The following is a 26,883-nucleotide window of genomic DNA, read 5'->3' as shown; positions in this document are numbered from 1 at the left end:
TCAAAATGCAACCGCCGTGGCCGGGATTCGATCCCGCGACCTCGTGCTCAGCAGCCCAACACCACAACCAGTGAGCCACCACGGCGGGTTTCCCAATTGATAGTGTGTGACATAGTTGTGCAGTGCTCTGCCAGGGCATTTGATGCAATGCATTGTTTATTGACGTCGTTCCTGTGCTGTTGAAATCATGTCCCGAAATCGCCGGTCTCGTCTATGTAGAAGTATAGGCAATCTGCACATGGTATAATGTATGCGACGCCTGAAAACTACTCTCTGTCCAGGTGGTCCTTGACGTTGATGACGATGATTCTGGCAATGTTAAGAAGGAAGCGGTGGTGGAAGTCGAGCAGCCCAAGGAACTCATGGAGCTTTCACAATGATGTTGGGCAAGGGAACTCACGCAAGGCTTGAACTTTTTTTTCCAACAGTCTGATTCCTTCGGGAGTCAAGCGGTGTGCGAAGAACTCAATGTTGTGGACGCCAAAGCAACGCTAGGAGACTCCCGAGCATGTGCAGCACCACATTTTCTTGCACCAAAATTTGTAAGCATTAAATTTTGTGAAAAGCTTCCTCATATTTGATTCGATATTCAGCTTTCTTCATTGATTCGATGTTCGATTCAAAATCTACTATTTGGTATTTGCACACACCTAATATAGACCCACAACTCTGCACTATGAAGAGTGTTACATGCCCAAGTAATCTTTTCCAGTCCCAGAATACATAAGTTTAAGTTCAAGTGGTGCCACAAATAGTTTTTTATATTTCGTTGTTCCTGTGAGATTTCAGACGGAGAGATGTGCTTAATTACAGCAAACAAAAAATATAGCCTGCCATGACACCATTCACAAATGAAAGGGTTTTCTCAGCCATTATGAAAAGATCTTTCACGTACATAGCACCTGTACTAGCATGTTCTTTGGGCAACCCAACTAACACTAAGGAAGTTGTCACTAAATGTGAACATGTTTGGGGTCTTACCCGCATGCCAAGAATACGAAAACCAAGCTGCCGACTCCATGTGTACTTTGCCTCTTCAAGGGCGACCTTCTCGGGCTCTGCCAATGGGTCATATGTTTGGGCACCTATCTTCACATCCATGACGCTAGGGCTCCGGAACTCACGAGTCACGTCATCCAAGCGCAGATACTCCACTTCTGCCAAGGAGGCATATATCTATGAAAGTAGCAGTCAGCAGGAAGGCAGGTAACAGAGCACAATATAAAGGATGCTACATCACGAACAATTGCACAAGTTGCATTGCATGCTACAGTAACTGGACTGAGCTACCTAAAGGTAAATTATTAGATATAAGAACAAGACAAACAGACTAGAAGCAGTGATTGCTCGTATACAAGCTCCTTGTAATGTACATTGAGCCATGTGTGTACAGAGACGTTTGATTGGCAGATTAAAGGGGTAAATGTTTTGCTTCTAAAACAATCACGTAACTTGATGTGTTAGGACCCTTCATTAAAACACAAAATCAAATTCAGTCTAAAAAAATTCAGTTGATTTTGTTTAAAATGTACAGAACTTATTAAAATTGCAATGTATAGATTACAAGATGCATGAAAGTGGTTAACACTAATATACATTTGAATGATATAAGTATGCTGTGTAAGCACTTTGTGAATATAGTTCCAAGGCACTGAGAGCATTCCGAATGCCAATGGAAAATTCTCAGGGAAAGGCAGTGCCGATGGTCACCCAGTTCAGCAGTTTTTGCCAGTGACCGTGCAACTTAAAGATGCACGAGTTTTGACTTTCGTTTGGAATGGGTAAAGCAGCATGAAAAGCATGGACAGAAAAGGTGATGATGAATGCACACACATGCTTTACTGGCCCCAACACCAGGTAAATAGCCCATGCTTCAATCCCTAGCTTTGCTGTCAATCATTAGTAGTGTGCACGTTCAAGAAAGTAAAGGTGTTTTGAGCATCAACAAAGGCTACACCAATTTACCAGGCTCCAAAAACAGCTCTTGTCACCTCAGTTTCCCAGATCTCTAGAAAATTATTTTCAAAGCCCCCTTAAAACTTGTCAGCACTTTGTGAACTGAATCGGCATTGGTTCACCTGGCAGGCATTCACCACCACCCGCCTTTTTGGACTTTGCTCGATGGTGCTGTTAAGTACTACATTGCAAGAAAAAAAATTCGCTACACTAGTCATGCTGGAGAGAATATGCTAATGCACTTTCAAAGACGCCTGTTCGGTACTCCCTCCAAGCATCCTCTGCTGGAAGAAAAAACGATGCCAGAAAGAACTGCTTTAATGCTAAGCTGCAGGCCTTGAATGTTGCGAAACAAAACAAATGGCACAGTGAAGTGAAGTAGTATTTCAAATATTTGTTCAACACTGCCAAACAGACACCATGACCAAACCTTTGCAAACATACATGTGCACATGAATATGACAAAACTGTGCAAGTTGCTCAGTCCCAGGGAACTTGATCACAAAATATGAACTATCATGTTAAACAGATGAATTTTTCTGCAAATATTACTTGATTAGCTTTTTTTTTTTTTCACTGGTAAGTCTATGTCGGTTGCATAATTGTTTTTGTGTAACTAAAGCAGTTGTGGTTTTATTTTGTGCTGCAAATATGCAAGTAAAAAAAGGATAGCTCCAAGTCTTGTACTTCAATATATCCATAGTACACATTTTATTGTTTGACTTTTTGTAATTTTATTCTCCTTTTGAATGTCTGAACCTTTGTTGGATTGTATCACCTCGTATCCATCTATATATGCTCTGAGCTCAGATAAAGTGCTGCTGCCGATTGTACAGGTCTTTAGGGATTCTTAAGATGTATAACATGTCTTTTCACATAAATTCTTCCAATTCATACCTTGAGTTGTAAAAAAAAATTTTTCTTCTTCTTCATAACAAAGCAGTCCTACCTATTTCCTACAAATTAAAATTCCACTGGCACATGTATCTTTTTTTTTTCTTCGAAAGAAAAACATGGCCTTTTCGTCATGAACTGGAGCAGGTGATGCAAGCTCATTCAGTGTGTAATTCATTTCAATACAGAGAGCATGGCTGTTATGAAAGAAGTATGGCAAGCACAGCCATGTAATCAAATAATATGCCCATGCCTTGGCCAAGGTAGTCTGTCTTCCATGTTCCCAGGTACTTAGGGAGGAATGTTCTCAGGGTCAACAGCTCTGGTAGAGGTTCTTCAGCTCTAAAGACCTCTTCATAAAACTTGTGCTCTCGTAGCGTGCGTTCATCACTGCTCAATAACGGCTTCAATATTGACCCATCTTTGTGTTTCAGAAGACCTGCAAGTATTGAAGAGACCAGAAAAATAAAGGAAAAAAAGATTAATACGTCCATTAAAACAAAGTAGACAGATAAGTAGAAAATGAAGTGTCCCCTAATGGAGGGAACCTGTCAGTTTCCTTAAATAGAATGGGAGTCAATGTTTCAGGCTAACAGATTGAGTTGTGAAATTAACAACACAGTTCTTGCACTATAGTCTCCTAATATGTACTTATTTGTGAAAAATCTGACAAAGAAAAATACTGAACACACACTTTACACTATTTCCCCATTTTATTTGGCAACGTTGTAGAATACATTTGCAATAACACACTTCAAGGTTAACTTCTAAACTGAAATTGAATGAAATGCTGCTATTAACTGTTTATGTGATGATTATTGTATTCTGTTAATTGGTGATGTATTCATTCTGATATATGCCGCAGTATTCTGTATTGCATTCATCCTACACATTGTCAATGACTATGGTGTTCTGCTGTTAAGGTTGAAGGCTTGGTTCCCAAGTGGTTGCATATAAATGAGAGCATGACAAAAAAAAAAAAACACTCTTGTATTGATATTTCTGCGCACACTTAACCCCAGATGGTCAGAATAATTTCAAAGCCCTTCCTTATAGCAACTCTCCCAGACAAGGTGCAGCTTTTAGATGGTAAAACCCATCAGTTTATTATTCTACTCTTTACGCATTGTTTAGAACATACACTCTTCTCTCCTTTGTGAAAAACCCAGGTACAGGTGATCTAGCAGGGAAATAAAATGATTTACAATCATTCAGCCCGCTCCAAAAGGTGATGCCAACATCTCTATTTTCAAATGTATCTGTAGCATCTGTACTAACACACATCGTGAAAATTTCGTGAGGGCATCTCAAGGCAAGCATGTCAAGAATCAGTGCTTTATGCTGCAACTGCGCTGCCAAGTTCCAAACAGTTCCATATGATGAGCATGATTTCTAGACACTTCACAAATAGTGTATGACAATGTTCCCAACGACAATCAGTGCTAATTTTGCATAGAAACATTGTTCCAGCCAACCAAAGTCCATTACTGAAATTTGAAAATGCGCAGAGAGCTGCACCGCTCTGCTTTTATGTTCCCGACACTGGGGGCTTCAAAATGGGATGTCACATGCATGTGACACACTTAAATCAGCTGGGCCTTTATGGTTTTTAAGAATTCTTCAAAATTGAAGGGCCATTCCACCCTGTGAAGGTTGACCAGCAAAGCTGCTATGGTGGTATAAATTATGTTGGTATAGAGTTTTGTTGGTATGTAACTATACATATAATTATGTGTATGTCATTTATGCGAAATACAAAGAAATACACATTCATTTGTTGTCTTGTCTCTTTTCTCTTTATTTTATCTTTATCTTGTCACACAAGTGATGATGGCTTTGTGGCCACCGTGATACAAGGCTTTTACGACGACGCTCTAAAGATGCAGGTGTTGACGCAGCTATGACAGAGTGCCATTTAAACGCAGGTGGCAGTTAAACCAAGCCTCCACACGAGCAGCGATGTGCGTTGACCGGGGCACAGTCTAAAGGAGTGCACAAAACAAAACATGTTTGTAATTTGTGACTGAGCATACTTCCTAATAAATTAGCTGAATCAAACTTGGAAGGACTAGAGTTTTATTCTAGTGGACAAACATGGGGCTATCAGTTTCCCTCCCGTAGAAGCCCATGCATTGACAGCAGGCGGGAATTCCACAATATTTACAACTTCATTGTGAACTACGTAATTACGAAAAGTAAATGAAACTCAGTGTAATGTTAGAGCCGTCCTAGTGGATAAATGTCAAATAATTTGCTTCGGGATAGCTTCAATAAAACGAGAGTTACAGCCGTTTTATGTAACCATATTCTCCCTGTACATGCCCATGTATTGACAGCAGACAGTAATTTTGTAACGTTTACAACTTGACTGTGAACTAATTATGACAAGTAAATGAAACTCGGCGTAACGATAGAGTCGTCTTAGCGGCCTATGTCAGCATGATTTTTTCCACGATACCTACATTAGATTGAGAGCTACAGGGCATTCGCGAGAAGTTGGCTTTGTCACAAGGTGTTTTCTGTTCACTGCCACAATTTTTCCGGAGGGTAGCCACAGAAAGCTTCGCTGTAATAGCAGCACAATTTAGTAGCTACAGCACCATGTCATACATTCTATGTTTCTCTGACTATCCAGCCCTCTGCATATAGTGGCTCCAATGCAGGTTACAGTCAATGACAATTCAGAAATACCGAAGCAGTAAGCAGAAATGGAAAAACTTCATTCAAGGTATAGGATTGTTTTCAAAACATAAGTTATTCCCCAAGGCCCAGTTATGGCAGGGCATTTTTTTTAATTATTAATAAAACATGAGCTGCCGTCACCAGACTAGTACCCATCCAACCTCAGTTTTGAAGTTCTAACTAATTACCTCCCACACCAGAGGGGCAAATAATTTTGACATATGCTTTTACTGTGTCATAATGCTAAGTTAGTTTCTCTATCTATAATGCTGAAAATGCATGCCATAGTTTCACACTATAAAGTGCATATATTGGAAACCACCAAACACAGAGCATGACAAGACAATGGTGGACAGCGCACAGCAACCCTAATTTTTTTTCTTTCTCTCTGTGTTAGGCACTGGCTCCACACCATGTGCAACTAGCCCACCAACCCTCCTAACTCATGCAGTAAAAAGATTTTCATTAATTTCTCACATTATACAACCTTTCTTATTTCAAACAGTGCACAATAGGTTGTGTGCTTTGACATAAAACAGTAGTGATGAATTAGGAACAGGGCACTTCATTCAGTGTTGCACAGTTCACGAGTCAGTAGGCCACGTTAACTCATAATTTGTGACTTGATACTTGTGCAAAAGCCAAACCGTTTTTCTCACTACTCTATGGGGTTGAAACTTAATGATAACAATGAAACCCGAGGAGCTAAGGATTCCGAAATGAGCAATGGCATAGAAAATGATAACTCTCGTTAAAAAATAGGAAGACAGCACTTTGAATTAGAGAGCAAATTGGTGCAGCTGATATTCTAGTTCAGATTAAGAGGAAGCTTTAGCTCAGGTGCTCCTATCTAAATACATGTAAAAGGAGAATTAGTTTTTCTCGGCAACTGCGGCACCAAATTTGACGAGGTTTGCTGCATTTAAAAGAAAAATTTAAAATCTAGTGACTGTGGGTTTCGAATTTTCGAGTTAGGTTGTCAATTTTTTATAAAAAATTGGCAAAAGTCAAAAATTTTCGAAAACGAAACTATCGAGTTTAAAACTCTAACTCAACAACGAAAAATGATAATACAATTCTACAAATTGCACATAATAGTACAGCTAAAGCGGACAAAATTGATGTTACACATGAATATAAAAAAATTTAGTAATAGGGAAATAACTTTTGCAGAACCCTTGTAACCAACCTAACAAATTCACATAATATGTAATATGACATCGAATTTGTCCGCCTTGAATGATCTAATGGATGCCGTTTACAGACCCGCGATATCAGTTCTCTGTGCAGACCTATGAATTTGTAAACTTTGTGCTTCTACTTTTTTTTTTTCAAACTGTCAAATATTTGAAAATCCTTTTAAGAAAATTCAACCCTAAATCGAAATTTTGCTTCCAACTGTCACTAGAATTTAACTTTCTCTTTCAAATGCAACAAATTTCATTAAAATCAGTCCAGGGGTTACCTCATAAAAACGTTTTTGCGTTTTACATGTATTTGAATAGGCCATGCCAGAGTGGGGCCCGAGCTAAAGCTTCCTCTTCAGAGGAATAAGTGGAGTTGTCACGTGATGCACAGAGCAGACAATTGGTGGACTGTTAGAGAAACAGAATAGGTGCCAAGGAGACGAACTGCAGTCAAACACAGCAGCAGATTAGGTGGTGCGATAAGAAAGTTGGCAGGCATAAGATGGAACTGGCTGGCGGAACACAGGTGTAGTTGGGAGATCAGAGGGAGGGGCCTTCGTCCTGAAGTGGACATATAATAGGCTGATAGTAATACTGACAAGTGGGCACACATTCCTGTCCCATTCCTGGCAAATTTTAAGGGTTTGACAGGTTGTTTCGGTGACACTTGTTATCAGTTACTGTTGATATCTACAACAGATAATTTATCAAGACATGTGGTGAATACACTTGGGGCAACCTATGTTCACAGTGCGCATGTTCACAGTGCAGCAACAGCTTTCCAGCTGATGAAAATGAGCAAAACGCAATACCACAGTATACCTATAGAGTACTGGTACTATCAACATTACAGCTCCAAAACCTAATAGATAAAACAGCACAAATTGTTTTAATGTGGCTGCTTGAATATGGTACACATTAAAACAAAGAGTAAATCATGAAGTGCTCACTGGCAATTTATTTTCAAGTTAAAATTATATGTCAAAATCCCAAAGCAACACAGGGACTAAGAAAACATGGCTCCAGACTACTGCTGACCACTTCGCGATATTTAAGCGAACCCGCAACCTCATAGTAAGCAGAATGCTATTGCCGCTGAGACAGCGGGAACAGCAAATAGACAGCGGAATAGCAAATAGCATTCGGGTTTAAGTTAACTACACAGACTGAAATCCACACCATACACTCCGTACAAGACCTGAATTCGACAGTACAAGGCAACACCATGCAAGTGACAGCCACAAAAACGATGCATTGCAAATAAGCAAATCTAATGCCAAACACAGCACACTAATAGATCAGGCAAGGTAACTCAAAAAGAATTATGAGATTTTACATGCCAAAACTACGATCTGATTATGAGGCACGCCATAGTGGGGTAAGGTTCTTTAACGCGCACCTAAGTACCACGGGTGTTTTCGCATTTTGCCCCCATTCAAAGTAGCTCCACTACCCTAATAGTTCCATTTTGCTCGTGAAACAGCGTGCACAACGCCACATCGCCAAGCAACCTTAAGATTCTTGCAACACGCGCGCTTTAGTACGGAATATGAATTACCTAACTTGGTTTTGTTGTTCCCGTGAACGTGGCCGGCGATTTGATAGTCGAACAACAACGTTTCCTCGGGCAACAGAGTTCCCTCCTTCATGGCTAGCAAACTTTGAAAAACACACAACAATTCTTATCAGGCACTACGGACGTGGCGCTGTAGCTTCGGAATATGTAGTATATCAAAGGTAGCCCTATACGCAGAACAGATCCTACAAACGCTCTACAGCTGCAGTCCTGCAGAGACTACAGATCACCACCGCGAACGAAATAAAAAGTGTAGCCACAGAACACCTATATTAACTAAGCAGCGTGCAGCACCGGTCAAAGCTTTGGGCTGGCCATATGAACGACCAGACAATTCCCCGCGTTCATATGTGCCGTACGGCGTGCATCTACTGACACCTGCCAGTGAGCACCGGTGCCATAACCAAACCAGTGACCAAACATAAAAACCAGTAAAAATAGATTGTTAATATTTGTCGATGCCTTATAAAAATGACACTAAACGTTAAACTTTAAAAAAACATTGTTATTATTTGTGTTGTGTCTGCTGAAACTAATTGAAACCTATAACACACACTGTATTTCGAAACTATGGCGTGTCGTGATAGTCATAAATATTCTATCTGCATGTGCAACACCTCGCCTGTGGTACTAGTACCTGTACGTGTGTTAACTTATAGTCGTAATTAATGAACAAAACCTGACAACACAGCACGCAATAACGAAGGCCTCTTTTGATGAAACGGTGAAATCTAGCCAGTGCCCTGAAGTGGAGCCGTTTCACTAGTTCGTATCGGTTGCGCCCTGAGAGCGACAGAGGCAACCGTGGAGGCAACAGTGGTTGCGATTGCAGCAGTTCGGTTTGTCGTATCGTGGTACATCAAAACTAGTGGCCGGTTAATTAACTGAGGACGCGCGAACAAGTATTCGTCGAAATTGTCGCTACAATGGGAGTCCCGAAGCTCTCAAGTGGAACTGCTTACCTTTTGCTCTGGCTCTTCGTTGTCCGTAGCGTGCAAGGTAAACTAACGCGTGCGGTTCATGTTACAGGCCAAAACTTTAAACGTTAAGTCTTTTGAAGGGTTTTGGTCTGAAGTTGTGCCCTTTTGGGAATGTCTGGATTAATGGTTGCGTTGTTTGTGTGAATTCTGCGCCCTGGTGCTCTGCAGTGGATTTCGGTTTGCATTTCACTTGCAAGTGCTTATTGAGCATTGTGTGCGTGCATGTTTTTGTCTAAACAGATGTCAATTTGGCTGTTCTCGAAGTCACACCACATCTGGCGTTTTTTCTGATGTGTTGACGCAATATCTTTCGCGAAGTTGAGTAATGTTCTGGACGCTACAATGATGATTACCTTGAAATGCAAGCAAATAGATAGCACCAGACCTCTTAAAACGTTATGACATTTCCGGTCATTTACAACGTAACTAGAAACTGCATTTTTTTTCATTTTCTTGCAAGTATTGCCCTTTTTTTTTTTTCAGTACATGTCTATGCTTGTGTTTAGGCAGGCGAAAATCACTTGAGCAGCGTGCTTTTCCTAACATTATATGTAGGGGACTGGATTTCTCGGCATATATTTTTTTTGAAATTCGGCAGGCATTTATTGGCATTTGTTTTCCTGTGAAAATTCGGCGCTTATCAGCATCTGTTTATTTATAGTAGCACCTTTTCGACATTTTCGTCCCTTTATCAGAAACTGCTCACATGTATTTGTATTGCAAAGGAAACAGTAAAACTAGAAAGCGTTATTGTCATAAAGGCACTGCAAAAAAGCATGAGGGCGTAGAAGGGGCAGGCAGGTAGGGAGGTTTGTATATGCCGTATAGTAGACATTTGGGGTGGGCAAATGGGGCATCTATTTCAAAAACACTGTGACACTCGCCCACGAAAAATGATGGGGCCCCTGCAAATTCCTGGAATCTTACTCTATCCACAATTGCTACTCGGTTTGTGCCTCTTGATCATGGCTAAGAATCGGCACCATTAGCAAATCCCCTTCGCTTTTTCTACATCCAGACTGACGAGTATATACACAAGAAGTGCGGGAAGGAATGCACATGCACCAAGTTCCCTTATCAAATTGCCTTTGTCAGAACGCGATTGGTGAAGCACCCGGTATTCGAGTGACGTTCACGCGAGCCCAACATAACGTAAACCTGCTCGTCCAGAAACCACGTTCTTACCCTTACACGCGGGGAAGCATATGTCCAGGCCAAGCATGAGTAAGGGGGCTAAGTACAAGCACCCAATCCACTTGGAAGCATCTGATCCATTGTGTGAACCCAAATGACAAGCCATGATGAATTCCTAAAATTGGAATCAACAGGTAGTTTTTGACAATCATCAGTAAAAATCAAAAACTCAAATCCCTAGTTATATGGTGCATACGTAAACATGACTCAATTTAAGAAAATGTTGTAGCAAAACTTTCAAGCACCTGGGTTCTCTTTGGTTTACTGTGCTAGTGTGTCAAGGACATGTAGGGTTAGGACTTGTGTGTTTGTGTAGAATGCACTTGGCTGTTAGTATGGAACGTCAACCATCTTTCTGCAGCTGCAAAGAGCGCTGTGAGCTTGGTTTCAAACGGTCTCATAAATAATTCCACTGGTTGTAGCAGGCAAATAACTGACATGGTGTTTTAAGATTGAAAACTATTTGGAAGTGCAGGCAATTTGGATGGGTGACTGCCTTCACTCTATAATTGACTTCATTAGGTAGCTCAGTGGAGTAACAGCGCATAGAGGACAGGACAAACGAAAATAATGGACAAAGCGCTCACTGTCAGCTCAATTTTATTGAGCACAAGGCAATATATAAAGGCACCAGAAGGAGGTGGAAAAGATAAGCATGTAAAATACAAAGTATAGAAAGCAAAAATAGGGCCACCAATCGTACATGTGAAAGAAGCACAACTACTTGGAGAGTAGTGAGTGACAGCATGCTCACACATGTGTCGCCTTTCCTGCCGATGCAAAAAGCCTCATATATTTCACATACACACTTATTCCAATAATACCTTGAACGGAAGCTGAAAAACTTTAAAAACAAAAACTGAGCTTTCAGTGAATTATTAGTTTTTCACTCCCTGAATACAAAAATCATAGTTTAACAATGCGCAAGTCACTGCAAGTTGCATTACTTTATCAAAAAACTAGCAGCAGTGTCTGCGGGAGACACCGCAGGTTGGTTGACACTCTCTTAGGACAAAGACGATCGCGAGGTCATCGTGGGTATCAGCGACGAGCGTGATTTGAATAGAGTGCTCACATGACCCTTGTGTTGACATCCTCGCACCAAGTTTTTTTTCCTCTATGCTAAGTGCACATGGGGTGGAGCTTTGGCGAAAATTTTGCTATGCACACAATCAAGAAAATAACTTCAGGAGTTGAATTACATTGTGACAGCCTTCCAAACCACTGTAAATCTTCTAATTATAAAGCCCCTTCAGTGTCCCTTTCATATTCTGCTCTGATTGAACAATGCCTTACAACTGCATCAGGAGCTATGTGCTGCAAGCTGGCAGCCGACACTCTACTTAAATTGGCATGTTCCATCAAGCAGTCGTTGACACACTCGCTAATTTGGCAAATGTAGTAATGGCCACATGAAAGAGGGATTTTCTACACTACGTTGTGGCAGCATTAAAAAAAGTTTCTAGTGGTTTTTCACACTTCTCTCTGTTAACTTTGCAGGACATACTGGAGAACAGCTTGTTCTTTGCCCCCCCAAAAAATTTCCCCGATTATGATACAATACTCCCTAATAAGAAATTTGAGCACAGCTCTACGTGTTTTCATTTTGCATGTATATATTTTGTATTATGATTGTATACATACACGGTTTATATTAGGAAGAAAATGCTGTGAGTAGCGCAGCTGATGTGGGCAATCTGTCTCATGCGGCACATTGCAAATGGAGTGATGTGTTGCGCGACTGCCTCGCTAATCTGGCGATTGCGAGAGGCAGTGCCTGGGTGATGCGGGGGCACGATTCACAGCAGCAACCGCAGACATACCTCCCCGACAATGTGCGCTATTCTGGCGCCATCTCATAGCCATCATTGCCACACTATACTTCTCACGCTTTCGCCATACCCTCCTCCTCCGCTTTCCTCGTGTCTTTCATTTCCTGCTGCGCTCTGCGCTTGTTCTTGCATCCTTTGCTGTGCTCGTTCACTCGGTTACGCTGACACTTGCCGCAAGAATGGGCACCTAAGAGTTGCGCTCCAAAAAACTCTGATACCAACCCTCTCTGCTACTGTCTTTGTGTGATGTGTGACTGTGCAAAAACGGTATGATAATGGTGTGCGACAGCAAATTTTTTTCTTTTGGATTGGTTTTCTCAATTTCTGGGCAGTTTACATCTGCTAAAAGACATTCAGCAACAGCATAAAGCAAATTGTCCACAAAGCCAGCCATTTGCAGCCTAAGCACCAGCGAATCCAAGCTGCTGCAAATAATTTGATGGTGAGACCATGACAAGGCAGCCCCCAAACATGATTTGGCGCGGCTTCGCTTGACTAACTTTGAATATGCTGAGCTGTAGGGCAGGCAGTCTTTAATTAGATCAGGTGCCGAACTGCCAGCACATAAGTCAATAATTGGTTGGGAACCTTTGTTTATTAGTTGGAAATTCAGTTATTGTAATTCCTCCAAGCAAGAACACAACATGTAAATTATCTGTTTAGTACAAAGCTGAGTGTCACACTTGTTACATTCATAACTAAAAAAAATATTCATGTTGGAAGGCATGCATAGTCCCTGTTGGTCGCAGGCTATTCATGAGGCATCTGTCATAGCTGGCTAAAAGTAGGTTGCCAAGAATTGGAGCTAGACATGAGCCAATTCATACTCCATCTTTTTTAATAAAAAGGTAATATGAGGCTTATTGCACCAATAAGGAAATTGGCATGCGTGAGTTCGGTTTAACTTCTCTTCAAGGAAATCGGTTTTGCTGCTATTCAAAGAAATCATGCTTGTCGCTTGCATGATCGGCACCCATGTTATCAATTTTTATGTTTTGTATTATGCGTGCTTATCTCCTCCTCTCCTTCCAGCACTTTGATATATTGCTTTGTGTGCAATAGAATTTGGCTGATAGAACTTTGTCTGTTTGTCCTATCCTTTGTGCTCATATTCTGTTTCGCTATAACCTTTACTAACTAGCCCAAATTAGCACTCTTTTGCTGTAGGCTGCTGCTTACAGGTGACCCTCACAGGTGATGTGCCTACTCCTGACCTGTATGGTTCCCTTAGCTTTTTCAGAATTCTGCAATACTTACTTTGGCAGCTGGGGTTTAAAAAGGCGTTTTCATAGATTACATCACCCATGTCTTACTTTGATAGTGAAGTGAAAGAATTGTCTGTCCTGAGAATAGCTTGATGGGCTAGTATAATACTTTGCTAAATATTGTTGGGGAGCTAAAACTTTCACGCATACTGTAAAATGCTGGAAAAATGCATGTCAGATTGAAAAATAGCACTGCTAATGTTTTTGTAGACTACAAAAATGCACAGAAATATGACAAGTACAAGCTACTAGGGCTTCACACAGCAGTTTTGGAAACTGCAGGAAATTGAGACATAAAAAGAAAGGATGAAAACATTGCAGCTGCAAAAAACAACAAATAAGACCAGGCTAAACTATCACAATTGATCATTGTTATTACTGTTGATGCTCAATACGCATGTCCAAAACCAATTCTGTATTTGCCGGAGTTTTCTTGTGATTAAGGTGACAAGGGGGCATGCTGACATGTGTTCCAAACCTACTCAACATTGTGCAATGGCTTCCATAATTTCTATATTTGTATTTGAATTTATTCTGTTTACTGCTTTGTACTATAGACAAAAGGACAAAATAAATGAAGTGGACACATTTGCACAATGTGTGTCCATTTATTTTGTCTTTGTGCAACTAGTACAGCACAGTAAACAGAACAATGTCAAACCAACTAGCCTTAGTCGAAGTCCTAATTGCGCACATGTGTGTGTGTTTCATTTATTTTGTCCTTTGTGTGAACAGTACAGTGCAATAAACAGAACTGTGTGATACCAATTAGCCCCAGTCGAAGCCTTAGTGATCTGTGAATTGTCAATTATACAAGTGCTTTGAAATTTTGGAAGGCAACAACATTCACAGTGATTGGCCAGGTGGTGTAGGACCTTAGGTCAGCAAGATAAACAGCTCTGAAACTCTGCAGTCAAACTCGGCTAGGTTCACCCAGACTTGCAAAAGTGAGACCCAGCTGAATTCGCTCATTTTCTGTATTGTACATAGAATTGTGCAGGTTCAATGGGCCTAGCAGGCTCATGTACTCATACTCACTGAGGCTCATTTATATTTGCAGAATAATCCACTCACACAGACTCATGGAATCGTACATGGGTTCATGCTTACATATCAAGACTCATTTAACTCACACGTTTGCAGCTTCAAATCTTACCCACACTCAGTATCACCAGCTCATGGAAATCAGTAGTCAAACAAGAGATGGCTCAGGCTGGCCTGTGAGACATTGCTTGTTCAACTACCGTTGATCACTTCAAGTCTCCCATCTTCCTGTGAACCTCTGTCTTGCCTGCAGCTCATAGTAAGGGCATTTGTTCAATTAAAAGTTGCATCTATGCATAGTGGTGTCAATTGGTGATTTCTGTTGGCTTACTGGAGGTGAAAGAAACGTTTGCGAGGGTGGATTGTGTGTAAAATGGATGGTATGTGCTGTTAAGTGCTGTAAAAATTATACAGGTTTTTTTTTTTTTTTTTGCTGCACCAGATTCTTAAAAATTAGAAAGATTTAAATCACGGTAACGTTATGTTTATCATTCGAGTGTACAGATTGGCGGCCTCTAGACACAGAGAAATTGCTGCACTTATGTATGTAATAAGCGAAGTTACGGTAATTCACTTTCTAATTATCAACAATAGGTGGCTACAGCAAATGAGTACTTAGGGGCCCGTGCTCGACACTACCTATCCCAGCGATCAAATTTTGAATAGCGGATTTCATGTGGGAGCTACGCGAAAAGTTAGTTCCCCTTGGCAGGCTCCTTGAAACCGAAACTGGCTGGAAAAAGAGCGTCTGTGTGATGTCGCTGCCCCCCGCCCGCCCACCTTTCGTCATGTCTCCGAGGTCACCGCCGATCCGGCCTGTGAGCAGCTTGCGTTATCTGTTTGCTGTCTGCGGCGTTGGCCTAGCGTTTCAATGCCGGCAGTCTGCCAAATTTACTTCGTCATTCCATTGGGCGCCACATATCCACTTCCATCGATGAAATGTCATTTCAGGGGCCCAACAGAATGACGAAGTAAATTTGGCAGCCCGCCGGCATTGAAGCCCTAGGCCAACGCCGCAGACAGCAAGGAGATGTGACGAAAGGCGGGTGGGTTGGGGGGGGGGGGGGGGGCAGCGACATCGACGACACATAAGCTCTTTTTCCAGCCAGTTTCGGTTTCAAGGAGCCTGCCAAGAGGAACTATTTGTTCGCGTAGCTCCCACATGAAACCTGCAATTCAAAATTTGATCGTTGGTATGGGTAGTATTGAGGACGGGCCCCAAAGTACTCATTTTCTGCAGCCACCTATACTTGATAATTAGAAAGTGAATTACCGTAACTTTGCTAATTACGTACGTAATTGCGGAAATTGCTCTGTATCTAGAGGCTACCTATCCGTACACTCAAATGTTAAACATAATGTTACCTTGATTTATATTTCTCTTATTTTAAAAATTTGGTGCAGCTAAAAAAAAAAACACCCTGTATATTGTTTCAACATCGTTTGTGAATTAGTGTGGTAAACATTATTTGCCCACCAAGGTGTCTGCACAATTGACTGACAACCTGGTACCATAAATCAGCAAAAGTTAATTTAGTAGCCATAAGTTCTTTGTTTACATGTCCTCACTCAGGCTTACTGGTTTCACCAAACTCTGCTTCTGAGTACAGAGTCGGATTTACTCATGATCATTGGAACTCAGTCTTGTGTGTAGTCATGGACTCGAAAACAATTGGATTCACATATATGATCCATTCTTTATTCACACAACCTTCTGTTCACGGGGCTTGCTTGGCTGCAAACTCGTGGCCTCTTCGGCCCGCTTAACTTCCTCCCACTCGGGCTCACACTAATGCGGACTCACTCAGACTCCAACCCATTCGAACTCACTTTGACACACTCAGAGTTATACCCCTTTGAACTTGTTCAGGTGCATACTTTCACCAATTCAGACTTCACAGGAGACTTGAGTTGGAATCGACTGATGAATGGGCTTGTCGCCCTATGCTTATAGCTACACAATGCCAAAACCCCCGCCAAAAAAAAGAAAGTAAAGATAGACATGTGCCCAATAAAAGAGCAAATAAAAAGAATGTGTGCGTTAAGCACATGCAGGTTTTCAACTGTAGGTCTCTCTTGCGGCAACAATTACATTGGTCAAACAGGCAGGTTTTCTTATGAAAGGTTATAGGAGCACTGATATGTATGCCAGCAGCTGTGAGCTTTGGGCCATCTGGCTGATCAGTGCAATGGGTGTGGTTGTGGTCTGCTATTTGAAAGAACCTTTAAAATTGACAAATCACATATACAAATAGACAAATTATCAATGCAGATTTGGAACATATGTGTTATGCCCTCAATCATCTTATCTGTGAAAAAAAATTTCACTGAACATTAACTGTAATGCTCATGCACAATGGTTTTCGCCAGCCTGATTCATGCTTTTTGCCTTCACTGTTTTCACCCTTTCTGTTTACGTTTCAATTTTCTGCAGGTTCCACAACTGCTGTGTAAAGCTCTTTAGTTGTTAGTTCTCACTTGGGGTATTCATATTTGTGTGCATTCTATGTAGTCTCTGCAAAAGCCTTAGCAGCAGAACAATTTTTCGTGCTGTCTTGTGAGCCTGGCTGGACTAGTTGGCTAGGCTCGGTTTCAAGGTATGGTGAGAATTTGAAAGTTGGTATGGCAGAATTGCAATCCGAGGAGTCATGAACATGGTATTGCTTTTAAAATTTTTCTTATGGTATCAATTATAGTAGGGCTTTTTTATAAGACTCAATATCATTGGGGAGAAAAAACATCTTAGTTTCTTGTTATTTTTATTTCGATTTTTCGCAGTGTACCTTTTTTGTAATAACTATTAGTCGCTGAGCTTTTGATTTTTGCAAAACGACAATGGTGTGCTACACAGTTGAAACTAAAACTATGTAAATATCTAAAAACAGGGTGTCTACCAACCGGGAAAACCGGGAATTCTCAGGGATTTTGAGTAGTCTGGAAAAACTCGGGGAAAACTCAGGAAATTTGTGCTTCTATCAGGGAAAATTAGCTGTAATTTTTTTAGAGGGTCAAAATTCGCGGTAATGCTGGCTCGAGAAACAGACAGGACTCGTAACGAATCGTCGTCGGCTGGAGGAGTTGCCAGTGTACAGTCAACGACCGACTTTCCGGATTCCCGATAACTCGGACGGCTTCGCGGCACCACCACGTACCGCAAAGAGTCAATGTATCATAACGTCTGAAAATTCAGACGCAAGAACTCTTCGCTGTCCGATTTTCTAAACGTTTTGCGTGATCGCAGGTTCGAGACGGCATTAATGAAAACCACCACCGCTGCTATTTTGATTACCTCGCCGCCTTGAACCGGTGCTCTCGCACGCAGATGCGCTGGCAGCCGTGGCCACCACTGCGGCAACGGTAGGCCTAGCTGCTTCGACGTTCGCTGTTAAGCTTCTTGTCGTTCGGTGCCGTGTTTCTTCATTTCTCCGCTGACAGCAATAATTTTGTCTTCGAAGCTCGGAAAGCACGGCGCATTGCATAATGCTCTTTCCCGAAAGTCTGCTTCGCCTCAATACAGTCGTGTCACGCGGTGACGCGTACAAGCTTAGGAAGGGGCAATTGTCGCGGGACACTGTATGTATTTCTTAATTTTACACGTGTGCACTCGCCCTCACCTGTCACAGTAGGAGCACCGATATACCTAATAAGTGCACTGACAGGCATTCAGAGCTTTTTCAGACGTACATGTGTCGATTTTAGCCCTTAAGGGCAGTAAAAGACATGAATTTATTTTTTCGGACTGCCTGATTTTTCGGAAGTTTTCGCGGCCCCTAGGGGGTCTGAAAAATTGGACGTTGACTGTAAATTGACCAAGAGTATTCTTCAAATGGTCCGTGGGGCGAACGCGCGGCGAAAGGAGGACGAGAACAGAAAGGATCGACGCACTGAGGAATGAACGACCACTTCTTTGAAGGAGCCTGCGCTCAAAGAACAAATTGTTGGCTGATGCTGAGATGCAGGTGTCCCTCATCCAAACCAATATAAACTCTTTAAAGCAGTGAAACACAACACTGAGGCGTCTTGTGCGAGCTGAGAGTATGTCAGGACAGTTGCATGACACTGAGCATGCTATCAGTTCATAGAAATAGCTCATATTCGAAAATGTTTGCTTCTGTATGCATCTCCTTTTTATTTGTGCTAGAGAATGTCCAGCTCGATTTGAAAATTTTTTCGAAGACATTTTATTTGCTGTGCATTTTAATAACCCCTCCCTTATATTTTTTTGAATAACATCAACACTACTCCTTAGTATTCAAATTGGATTAAGTCGGTTTTTTTTTTTCAAATTTTTTTCATATGCTTACTAGAGAGTGACAGCATAGGGCGATATGGTTTCAGCGCGTCTTGACATAAAACATAGTTCTGCATCACTCAGGGAATTTTGCAAAGGCACTCAGGGAAAACCTGGAAAACTCAGGGAATTTGGAAATGTCAACTTGGTAGACACCCTGAAAAAAAAACATTGAAAAAATTTGTTTTCTGTTTTTACATAGTGCAAGTGCTACTATGACATGCTTTTTGTTTGCTAAACTTCCATTAGCTTGGGGATATTCATTATAGTTCCAAAGCTGTACGAGGCAATAACTGACTTCTTCACAAAATTTAGTTTACATACACTCAGCAGTTTTTTAGAAAAATGCACAAAAATTTCTTAAAATTGCATTATGAGAATAAATGCAAATAAAGTGTTAAACTGCTTGATTTGTTACCCGCCATGGTTGCTTAGTGGCAATGGTGTTGGGCTGCTAAGCACAAGGTCGCGGGATCGAATCCCGGCCACGGCGGCCGCATTTCGATGGGGGCAAAACGTGAAAACACCCGTGGTACTGAGATTTAGGTGCACGTTAAAGAACCCCAGGTAGTCCAAATCTCAGTCCCCCACTGCGGTGTGCCTCATGATCAGATCGTAGTTTTAGCATATAAAACCCCATAGTTTAACTTTTTTGCTTGATTTGCTAACATCTCAGGATTAGTCTTTTTCATCATGAACATTACTGTAGTCTTTCTCTTTCTGCAGTCCTTTGATTGCAGTTTTACTTCAACTTTCACTTTAAAGTCCCCCCCCCCCCCCCCGTCTTTTTTAACCTGCGCCAAATCCATTGACAGCGTGCACATGGAAATGTAAATGTCCAGGAGTGACCTATAGGTTCTTTAGCACACTTGCATTGTAGTGGTTGCCATAAAGCTTTCGTTTTTTTTTTTTGTCAGTATTTGCATTCTTACTACCAGCAAAAAAAAAATAAGAAAAACATAAAATTGGTCTTTCACAGATGCAGCGTACTCTGAAAAGCTTGTGCCATCATAAGCAAACAAAGGAGGAGCACACGAGAGCTGCATATACCTCCCTAAATACTGTAAGATGCACTACATAGAAAAACAGGGAAAACAGAGGGAAGTTGGGAGGTGGAAATTCAAGACAATGAGCAAAATGAGAACAAGGTGAAAGCAGGAGCCAACGTTTCTACAAGTGGACTTGTCTTCTTCAAGAACATAGAAAAAGAAAGTCGCAATACAAAAACGAACAAAGGCTGTCAAACAAGTTGTTTTTGTGTAATGAAAACCCGATACGAAATCGAGACTCGTTGGGGTATGCCCACTTTTCGGTCGATGCGACAACTAAAATGAATTAAATAAGTATTTTAGAAGTCAGTTATTGTGAAGTGTTCCGTGTGTGTGTTTATGCTATATATATATATATATATATATATATATATATATATAAGGGCATGCACTATCCAAACTCCATAAAATCAAAAAATTGATATTTTAGACCAAACAGTTTCACCCCACCTTAGAAGAAAATAAAATATTTAGTTTTGAATGTTTTGAAGGTTTTATTGAAAAATATTTGAATACAGGAAAGCATATGGTAAATGTTAGTACAGAAGGAGGTCCCAGAGTTTAAACTGCCGAGGGGACCTCCTGTGCTAAGTACAAAAAATAATCAAATACAGACAGGCAGTGGTGTTGCAGGTCAGTGAAACAGTATTAGCAAAGATAAATTAAGTAACGAGAATACATAACTTCATCAGAACATGATTAACAGAGAAATATACATAAAACATTAAGTACTAGACGGTTATACCTAATGTAAAGTGTAAAAAGCAAAACACGGTTCGTTGTCAATAAAGGTAATTTATTACTAACAGGCTGTTGACCACAAGTGAATCTTCAATCATAACTGCGAGTCGACCTAGTTGGAACAGATTCATTCTTAAAAAACTTTTTGTGCGGAAACAAACAGGGACGAAGAAAAGGAGCAACACAAGGACGAGCGCTTTCTAACAACTGGTTTTATTTTCAAAGACCCATCTGCTTAAATACCCACAGAACTGCGCGATCTAGTCAACAGAGCACGCCTATAGCGCATATAACAACACTTGACGTAGTAGTTCTGTGTAAACCCGCAAGGTGGAGAGAAGTAATGAATAAAGGGAAAATCAGACATCCACCCGTTCATAGCAATTGCTACAAAGGAAGCCCACACGAGTCCCTCGAGAGAAACGCCTCATAGTTGAAGAAAAAGAAAAAAAAAACGTCCCGTACCAGGACGAATTTTTCTTCAACCATGAGGCGTTTCTTTCGAGGAACTCGTATGGGTTTCCTTTGTAGCAATTGCTACGAACGGGTGGATGTCTGATTTTCCCTTTATTCATAACAACACTTCTGATAAAATGCCGCGGAACATTGCCACCCGGTCAGCATTAAAACAGCAAGGCGCATAAAACAAGCACTTACGATGAAATTGCGTTTAAAGAGATGATGACAGAAGCGAATTCTCTTTATCCAACAGTGAAACAGAAGGATGGCTGATGCATTTTTTCTTTTGTATTAAAACAGTATAAAAGAGTTAAAACAGGATAAAGAACCATGAACCAAAGGCTGAAGGATTTAGCTTCCAAGGTTTCAGTGATTCCATATGTGCACGGCCTTTCACACAGACTTAAAAAGGTGGCTGGGAGTTACGAAGTAAAAGTGGTGTTTTCGGCAAAAAGCAGTATAGGTAGTCTGGGTTCTAAAGTAAAAAATAAGTTCGAAAGTAAGGATGATGCAAAGAAAAAATGTAGTGTTAAACATCCGCGTAAGAACCAATTTGTCGATTGCGCAAAGAACATTGTGTATCAGATTCCTATGACGTGTGGTCATGTATACATAGGGCAGACTGCGAGATGTATTTTAACACGAGACTAAGGGAACACTTGTCTAGTTTGAAAGGTTGCCCTAATACGCATTTGGCAATGCATTGTCAAGAACATGATTGCTAACCTTGTCTTAGTAGCACCGACATTTTGTTTTGGCATAGAAATCAAACCGCAAGAGAAATTGTGGAAGCTCACTGGATTGCAAAACAAAAGGAAAAATGCATTAGCCATCCTTCTGTTTCATTGTTGGATAAAGAGAATTCACTTCTGTCATCATATCTTTAACGTATTTTCATCGTAAGTGCTTGTTTTATGCGCCTTGCTGTTTTTATGTTGACCTGGTGGCGTTGTTCCGCGGCATTTTATCATAAGTGTTGTTATATGCACTGTTGGCGTGCTCTGTTGACTAGATCGCGCAGATCCGTAGATATTTAAGCAGATGGTTCTTCGAAAATAAAACCAGTTGTTAGAAAGCGCTTGTCCTTGTGTTGCTCCTTTTCTTCGTCCCTGTTTGTTTGTGCAGAAAAAATTTTTCTTAAATGAATTTTCAATGCTTTATGAAATGACTGTTCTCAATGGACGCACTTGATGTTCACGGGCAATGAATTCCAAAACATTATTCCCGAAAAGAGCACTGTCTGCTTGCCGTAATTTATGCATACTTTAGGTAATAACATATTTTCTTCTGAGAATCTTGTATTATTACAGTTGAGTAGCTGGGGGGCAGAAATATTAATAATGACAGTACCTTGATTTTCGATGCGATAAATTAAAAGACGAAGTTTTAGCTGTAATGAGTAACTGAGGGGAAGGATTTTTAGATTTTCGTAAAGTGGGAGGGCAGATGCCAGGTGAGGACTAAATGTAATCGGGCGTACTGCTTGGTTTTGTAAGTGGTGAAGGCATGCCATGTGTGTTTCATACGTGTTTTCCCATGAAGTGAGGCAATGTATCAGGTGACTATGTATGAATGCGTAACACAGTGACCGTAAGATGTGCTGCTGAAAGTAATGTCGAGATTTGATTAATACATGTAAGCCAAAGCCAATTTTTCTAACAAGGGATATGGTGCCAGTCAAGAATGACGCCAAGAAGTGTGGTCGTATCAGATGGATAGATTATGTGGTTATCTAGATTAAGACTCGGAACTAAAGAGGCTTGCTTATGATGAGCATGAAAAAATCATGAAGCATGTCTTTGTGGCGTTTATTTGCAGTGCATTCTCAAGGCACCAAGACGCGATTTTTCTAAGGTATTTGTTTAGACATGTTGTTAAGCTATTAAGGTCTTTATCTCCAGAGCTTTGTTTCTTAAACAAAAGTAATTCAATTATAAATGTGTGTATAGGGATAAACACCACTTTTTTAAAACTCTTAGGTACAAATCTGGCTTCCTGTTTCTGCTCTTTATGCTAAAAGTTTGGTTATGGTTAGTAACTGCTGGCTGACTTGGGTTGGTAACAAATCAAGTCTGCAGGAAAAAATTCTTCCACACAAGTGTGCTGTGCAGATTCCTGGCAAATAGTTGCCTTACAGATGATACAAGTATAACGAGGAAGAGTCCCTGTAGTTCAGCAACAACAAGTAACCTGCATTTGTGCACCTCTTGAAAAAACAGCCGAGGTCAGTGAGCAAGGAAACAAAGTTGGCAACTCGTGGAAGGACAATGGTATAGGAAACTTTGAGAATGAATCGGGAGAGAGAAGAGGCTGACCTCCTTTATAAAGAATGTTGTGATTGACACACTGAGAGTGTGAGCAAATGCATGCCGCAGCCTAGAAGATGCACCATGAAAGGCTGAGCAGAGCCAATTTAGTCCTTCCAGAGCCATGGGCATTGCTTGCACATTATACAGAAACAGCCCCCCTACTGAGGGTGGGACAGTTCAGGCTATGGCAACACTAGAACAAGGCCATGGATAGCAAGGAGAGGGAAAATGAGAATTGGAAGAAATGCTTGGCTGGAATGATATGTATACATGTTTTCTTTGAGAAGGCATTTGCCTACTGCATTCCTGACCTGTCATTGTCCTTTTTTTTCTTTTTTCTTTTCTCTGCTCCTATTTGTGTGTAAGGTTACTGGCTTTTTTTTTAGTGCTACTGTTCCTACTTCAACCCAATGTAGCATGTTATCACCCTAGTATTTCCAATTGTTATCAGAGGGAAATTATTGTAGTTATTGTAGTGAAGGCATGGTAATTCCTATGTGGCAACATCTTCAGGCATTCACATCCAGTATGCATTTAATTTGGTATACCCTAGACCTCGAAATTCAGTAACAAGTTCAGCGCACTAGTAACAAAGGTTTAATGGCAATCTACTTGCTCGTTTGCCATATAAAACTATATGAAAGGCTAAACTGCCAAGATGGGTTTGACAAGCTCTAAAGGTAAGATTTAGTTACTTTTCATCTTTACTGCTAGTGCTATGCTAAATGTATGTTGCTGCATTATGGTGAAACCAGAGTGACCGAATGAGTTTGGACCACAAGTAAGCAACCTTCTCAAAATAAACCTGAATGAGTAGCAGAGCTTGTTCAAGAACAGCTCGAAACAAGCACAATGTCGTAATTAGAATTCTACATCATATGTCCTTTTTCTTGCATGTTTTGAGAGGTTGATATATTAGTTAAAGACAATGTAGGAAGCATACCCAAAAATCAGTCATCATTGATTGAAGTGCTACCGTCCACTAAGCAGTGGTACTGATAGCTATCGTGCTACTCTTCTTGGTTGCAACAGTTAAGAATCCTAATGAATGTTGTGATTCAGAGCATGAGAAAGTTTGACTGCATGAATTCACTTGCAAAGGAGAGAATATACACGAGAATAACATTTCTTGGATTTGAAAATCCTGGATGTCAGACTAAAAAGCCATGATAAGCAACTGAAGAAATTTACAAGTGGGTGTGCTGATATGACAAATACAAATGTGCTTATAATAAGCAGAACTGTTCACACTGATTGAAACTTGCAAACTGTTCACTTCCTGTGCATCATGGTCCATATAATTGTTTTCCTCAAAGAGTTCTTTAATACTGAATTTTTAGGTGAATGAAATAATAAATGGTATGATTCTTTCAGCACAGAAATGGTTGTTTAAACAGAAAACACCAAACTCTATTACACTATAAAATGCATCACATAATAAAAATATATATATAATAAAATAAATAAATAAATTGCTTTCTTGAGCAGTGGCTTACAAAGGTCTGTCTCACTTAGGTGTAATGTGTACTTTTGTCAGCACTAAGGGGCTGGTTGTCGCATGGTAGTAATGTTCTAAAGGAAGAATGCAGATGTAATAAATTTTGACTTTTGTGTAAGGTTGCCACCTTTTTAGGGTTGGTAAATGGGGTGGAAAACCATGCCACATTAACTTCTGTATGATGGTGCAGCACTGAAAGGTGCTCTCTTTGAAGCTCAGTGTGCCTCCATTCTGGCAGGCTGTGATTGTATTTGTTGAAACAGGTGAACAGTGGAAAAGAACGTGATGTGGCACCAAGCCACTTCAGCCATGCAATGCCTTCCAGTGGATTTTTTGCCCATACAACACCTGCATGCAGTTTTCACAGAGGCTCCTGCAAGTGCTTTTTGCACTCGTGAAAAAGGTTATTTACTACCAGGCCCATGCAGGCATGCACATTAGCTCTTTCGGTAAAAAGACATAGCAGATCTGTTATGTCTACTCTGTTGGCAGAAGTGACGTTCGATAGTATGAACCACATTTCTTACTGAAATGCACTACTATAAAGTGATGCCTCATATTTCTAGTACCTGTGATTTTGTTAAGATAATGGTCAAGAGCATAAACATGTAACTTAGACAACTCTTCTGCTTATTTCTCTTCTTTCTTGCAGTTTGTGTTCTTGCAAATGCTTTGAAAGGAAATCCAAAGGCTGATAAAAGTGAAGCATCAGAGAGCACAACTTCATTAGGCATAGCAGTAACAAAACATGATGCAAACAGTGCACCAAACAGAATCACTGCAGGCCTAGCAGGAAGCAAAGCCGATGAACAAATCAAGTCTGTTCCTGACACCGAGAAAGTTTACATTGAGAAAAATGTAAAGCTTAAAGATAGCCTGGACAAAGAAAATGCTGCACCTACAAGCTTAGTCACTGAAAAGCTTCAGCTGCTGCTCTCGACAACACACTCTCAAATGGAGCAGCAGCACAAAAATGATGATAGACCATCTGTCTTGGACAGCAGCAAGAAATTGTCCAATGGCACAGGTACGTTTCCATTGTTCGTGTCACTTTGCTTGGTGGTGTGAAGTTGTCCTTATCTCTTGCTGCTGCACGAATTGCATATATGGCTTGCATTCCTGCCAGACATTGTGCCAAGGTGGTAAGGCCACAGGGCCTTCCGTTTCACTTTCCGAAGATAACAGAACTGGTCATTGACCAGTCAGTGTCAGTACAACTGTCAGTGTCATATGTTGTCAGATCTATGACCTAAGTTTAAAGATACACTGGATGTGCTAGCATAGCTTTCTTCTTAAAAAAACTGCTGTGAAGGAACTTAGATAAGTGAAAATGCCTGCCTTGTATGGTGCTTGTAAAGTATGACAAATCATAGCCATGGAAATTGGTCATGTTGTCAATGTTATTTGCAGACTGTTCTGAGATACCTAGGTGTAAAGTCGCATACCATTCACTGTTATAATTATTTTTTAACATTTCTAGCTATTGCTGGAGTGACTTGAGTGCTTCAGATTGGTCCTACAACTGCTAAGGTACCTCCTGTGACTCAGCTGTTTACATTCTGGCATCTTTTCTCCAAGTCGCATAGTAGTGGCACATATATTTAGCAATTTACCACAAGCCCCTATGACTGCATTTTATTTTTGGCTGACTTACACTTGTGAGTAGAAGCAAACATACCAGAACCATTTGTACTGATGTGCATTTATTGCCTGCCAGACTGTGCATGTGTGCATGTTTTCATGCACCATAAAGGACAAAAGCAGATTGCCACCTGTTCTATATTTAGCTTTATTCTCCTGTATGCTCTCTATGGCCCTCTCAAGCAGATTAAGAAAGGCTGTGTAGAGGCTGACTCTTAGACTGTATGTGTACTTTGCCACATCTTGAGGCACAAATAGTTTTGGAATGTCTGGCTGATGCTTCAA

The 26,883-nt window shown here is 40.7% G+C and overlaps 2 protein-coding genes across 6 annotated transcripts in view; one reads left to right on the top strand and one right to left on the bottom strand.

The window, feature by feature from the left end:
* LOC135907727 (inositol polyphosphate multikinase-like) overlaps positions 1-8,679 on the bottom strand; it is a 53,074-nt gene extending 44,395 nt beyond the window's left edge. For 3 of the 4 annotated variants that reach the window (XR_010566097.1, XM_065439457.1, XM_065439454.2), the window contains exons 1-3: positions 8,278-8,677; positions 3,104-3,289; positions 982-1,157 (exon numbers count right to left, since the gene is read on the bottom strand). Coding sequence is in view for 3 of the 4 variants with exons in the window: in XM_065439457.1 (XP_065295529.1) it covers positions 982-1,157; positions 3,104-3,289; positions 8,278-8,368 (453 nt within the window). In the remaining variant the exon portion in view is untranslated. Of the gene's footprint in view, positions 1-981; positions 1,158-3,103; positions 3,290-8,277 lie in introns of all 4 variants that reach the window. The other variant, XM_065439456.1, reaches the window with a different exon arrangement.
* Positions 8,680-8,869: 190 nt separating this feature from the next.
* Positions 8,870-26,883, top strand: part of LOC135907723 (trans-Golgi network integral membrane protein 1-like) — a 49,648-nt gene continuing 31,634 nt past the window's right edge. Inside the window, exons 1-2 of one of the 2 annotated variants that reach the window (XM_065439452.1) lie at positions 8,870-9,294; positions 25,610-25,984. In XM_065439452.1, coding sequence (XP_065295524.1) covers positions 9,222-9,294; positions 25,610-25,984 — 448 coding nt within the window. In that variant the 5' untranslated portion in view covers positions 8,870-9,221. The remainder of the gene's footprint in view (positions 9,295-25,609; positions 25,985-26,883) is intronic. The other variant, XM_065439451.1, reaches the window with a different exon arrangement.

The sequence above is a fragment of the Dermacentor albipictus genome, chromosome 1 (genome assembly GCF_038994185.2).
Source record: "Dermacentor albipictus isolate Rhodes 1998 colony chromosome 1, USDA_Dalb.pri_finalv2, whole genome shotgun sequence".
Lineage (NCBI taxonomy): Eukaryota > Metazoa > Arthropoda > Arachnida > Ixodida > Ixodidae > Dermacentor > Dermacentor albipictus.
Note: the sequence above shows the minus strand (reverse complement) of the source record. Positions and strands in the feature narration are given on the sequence as shown.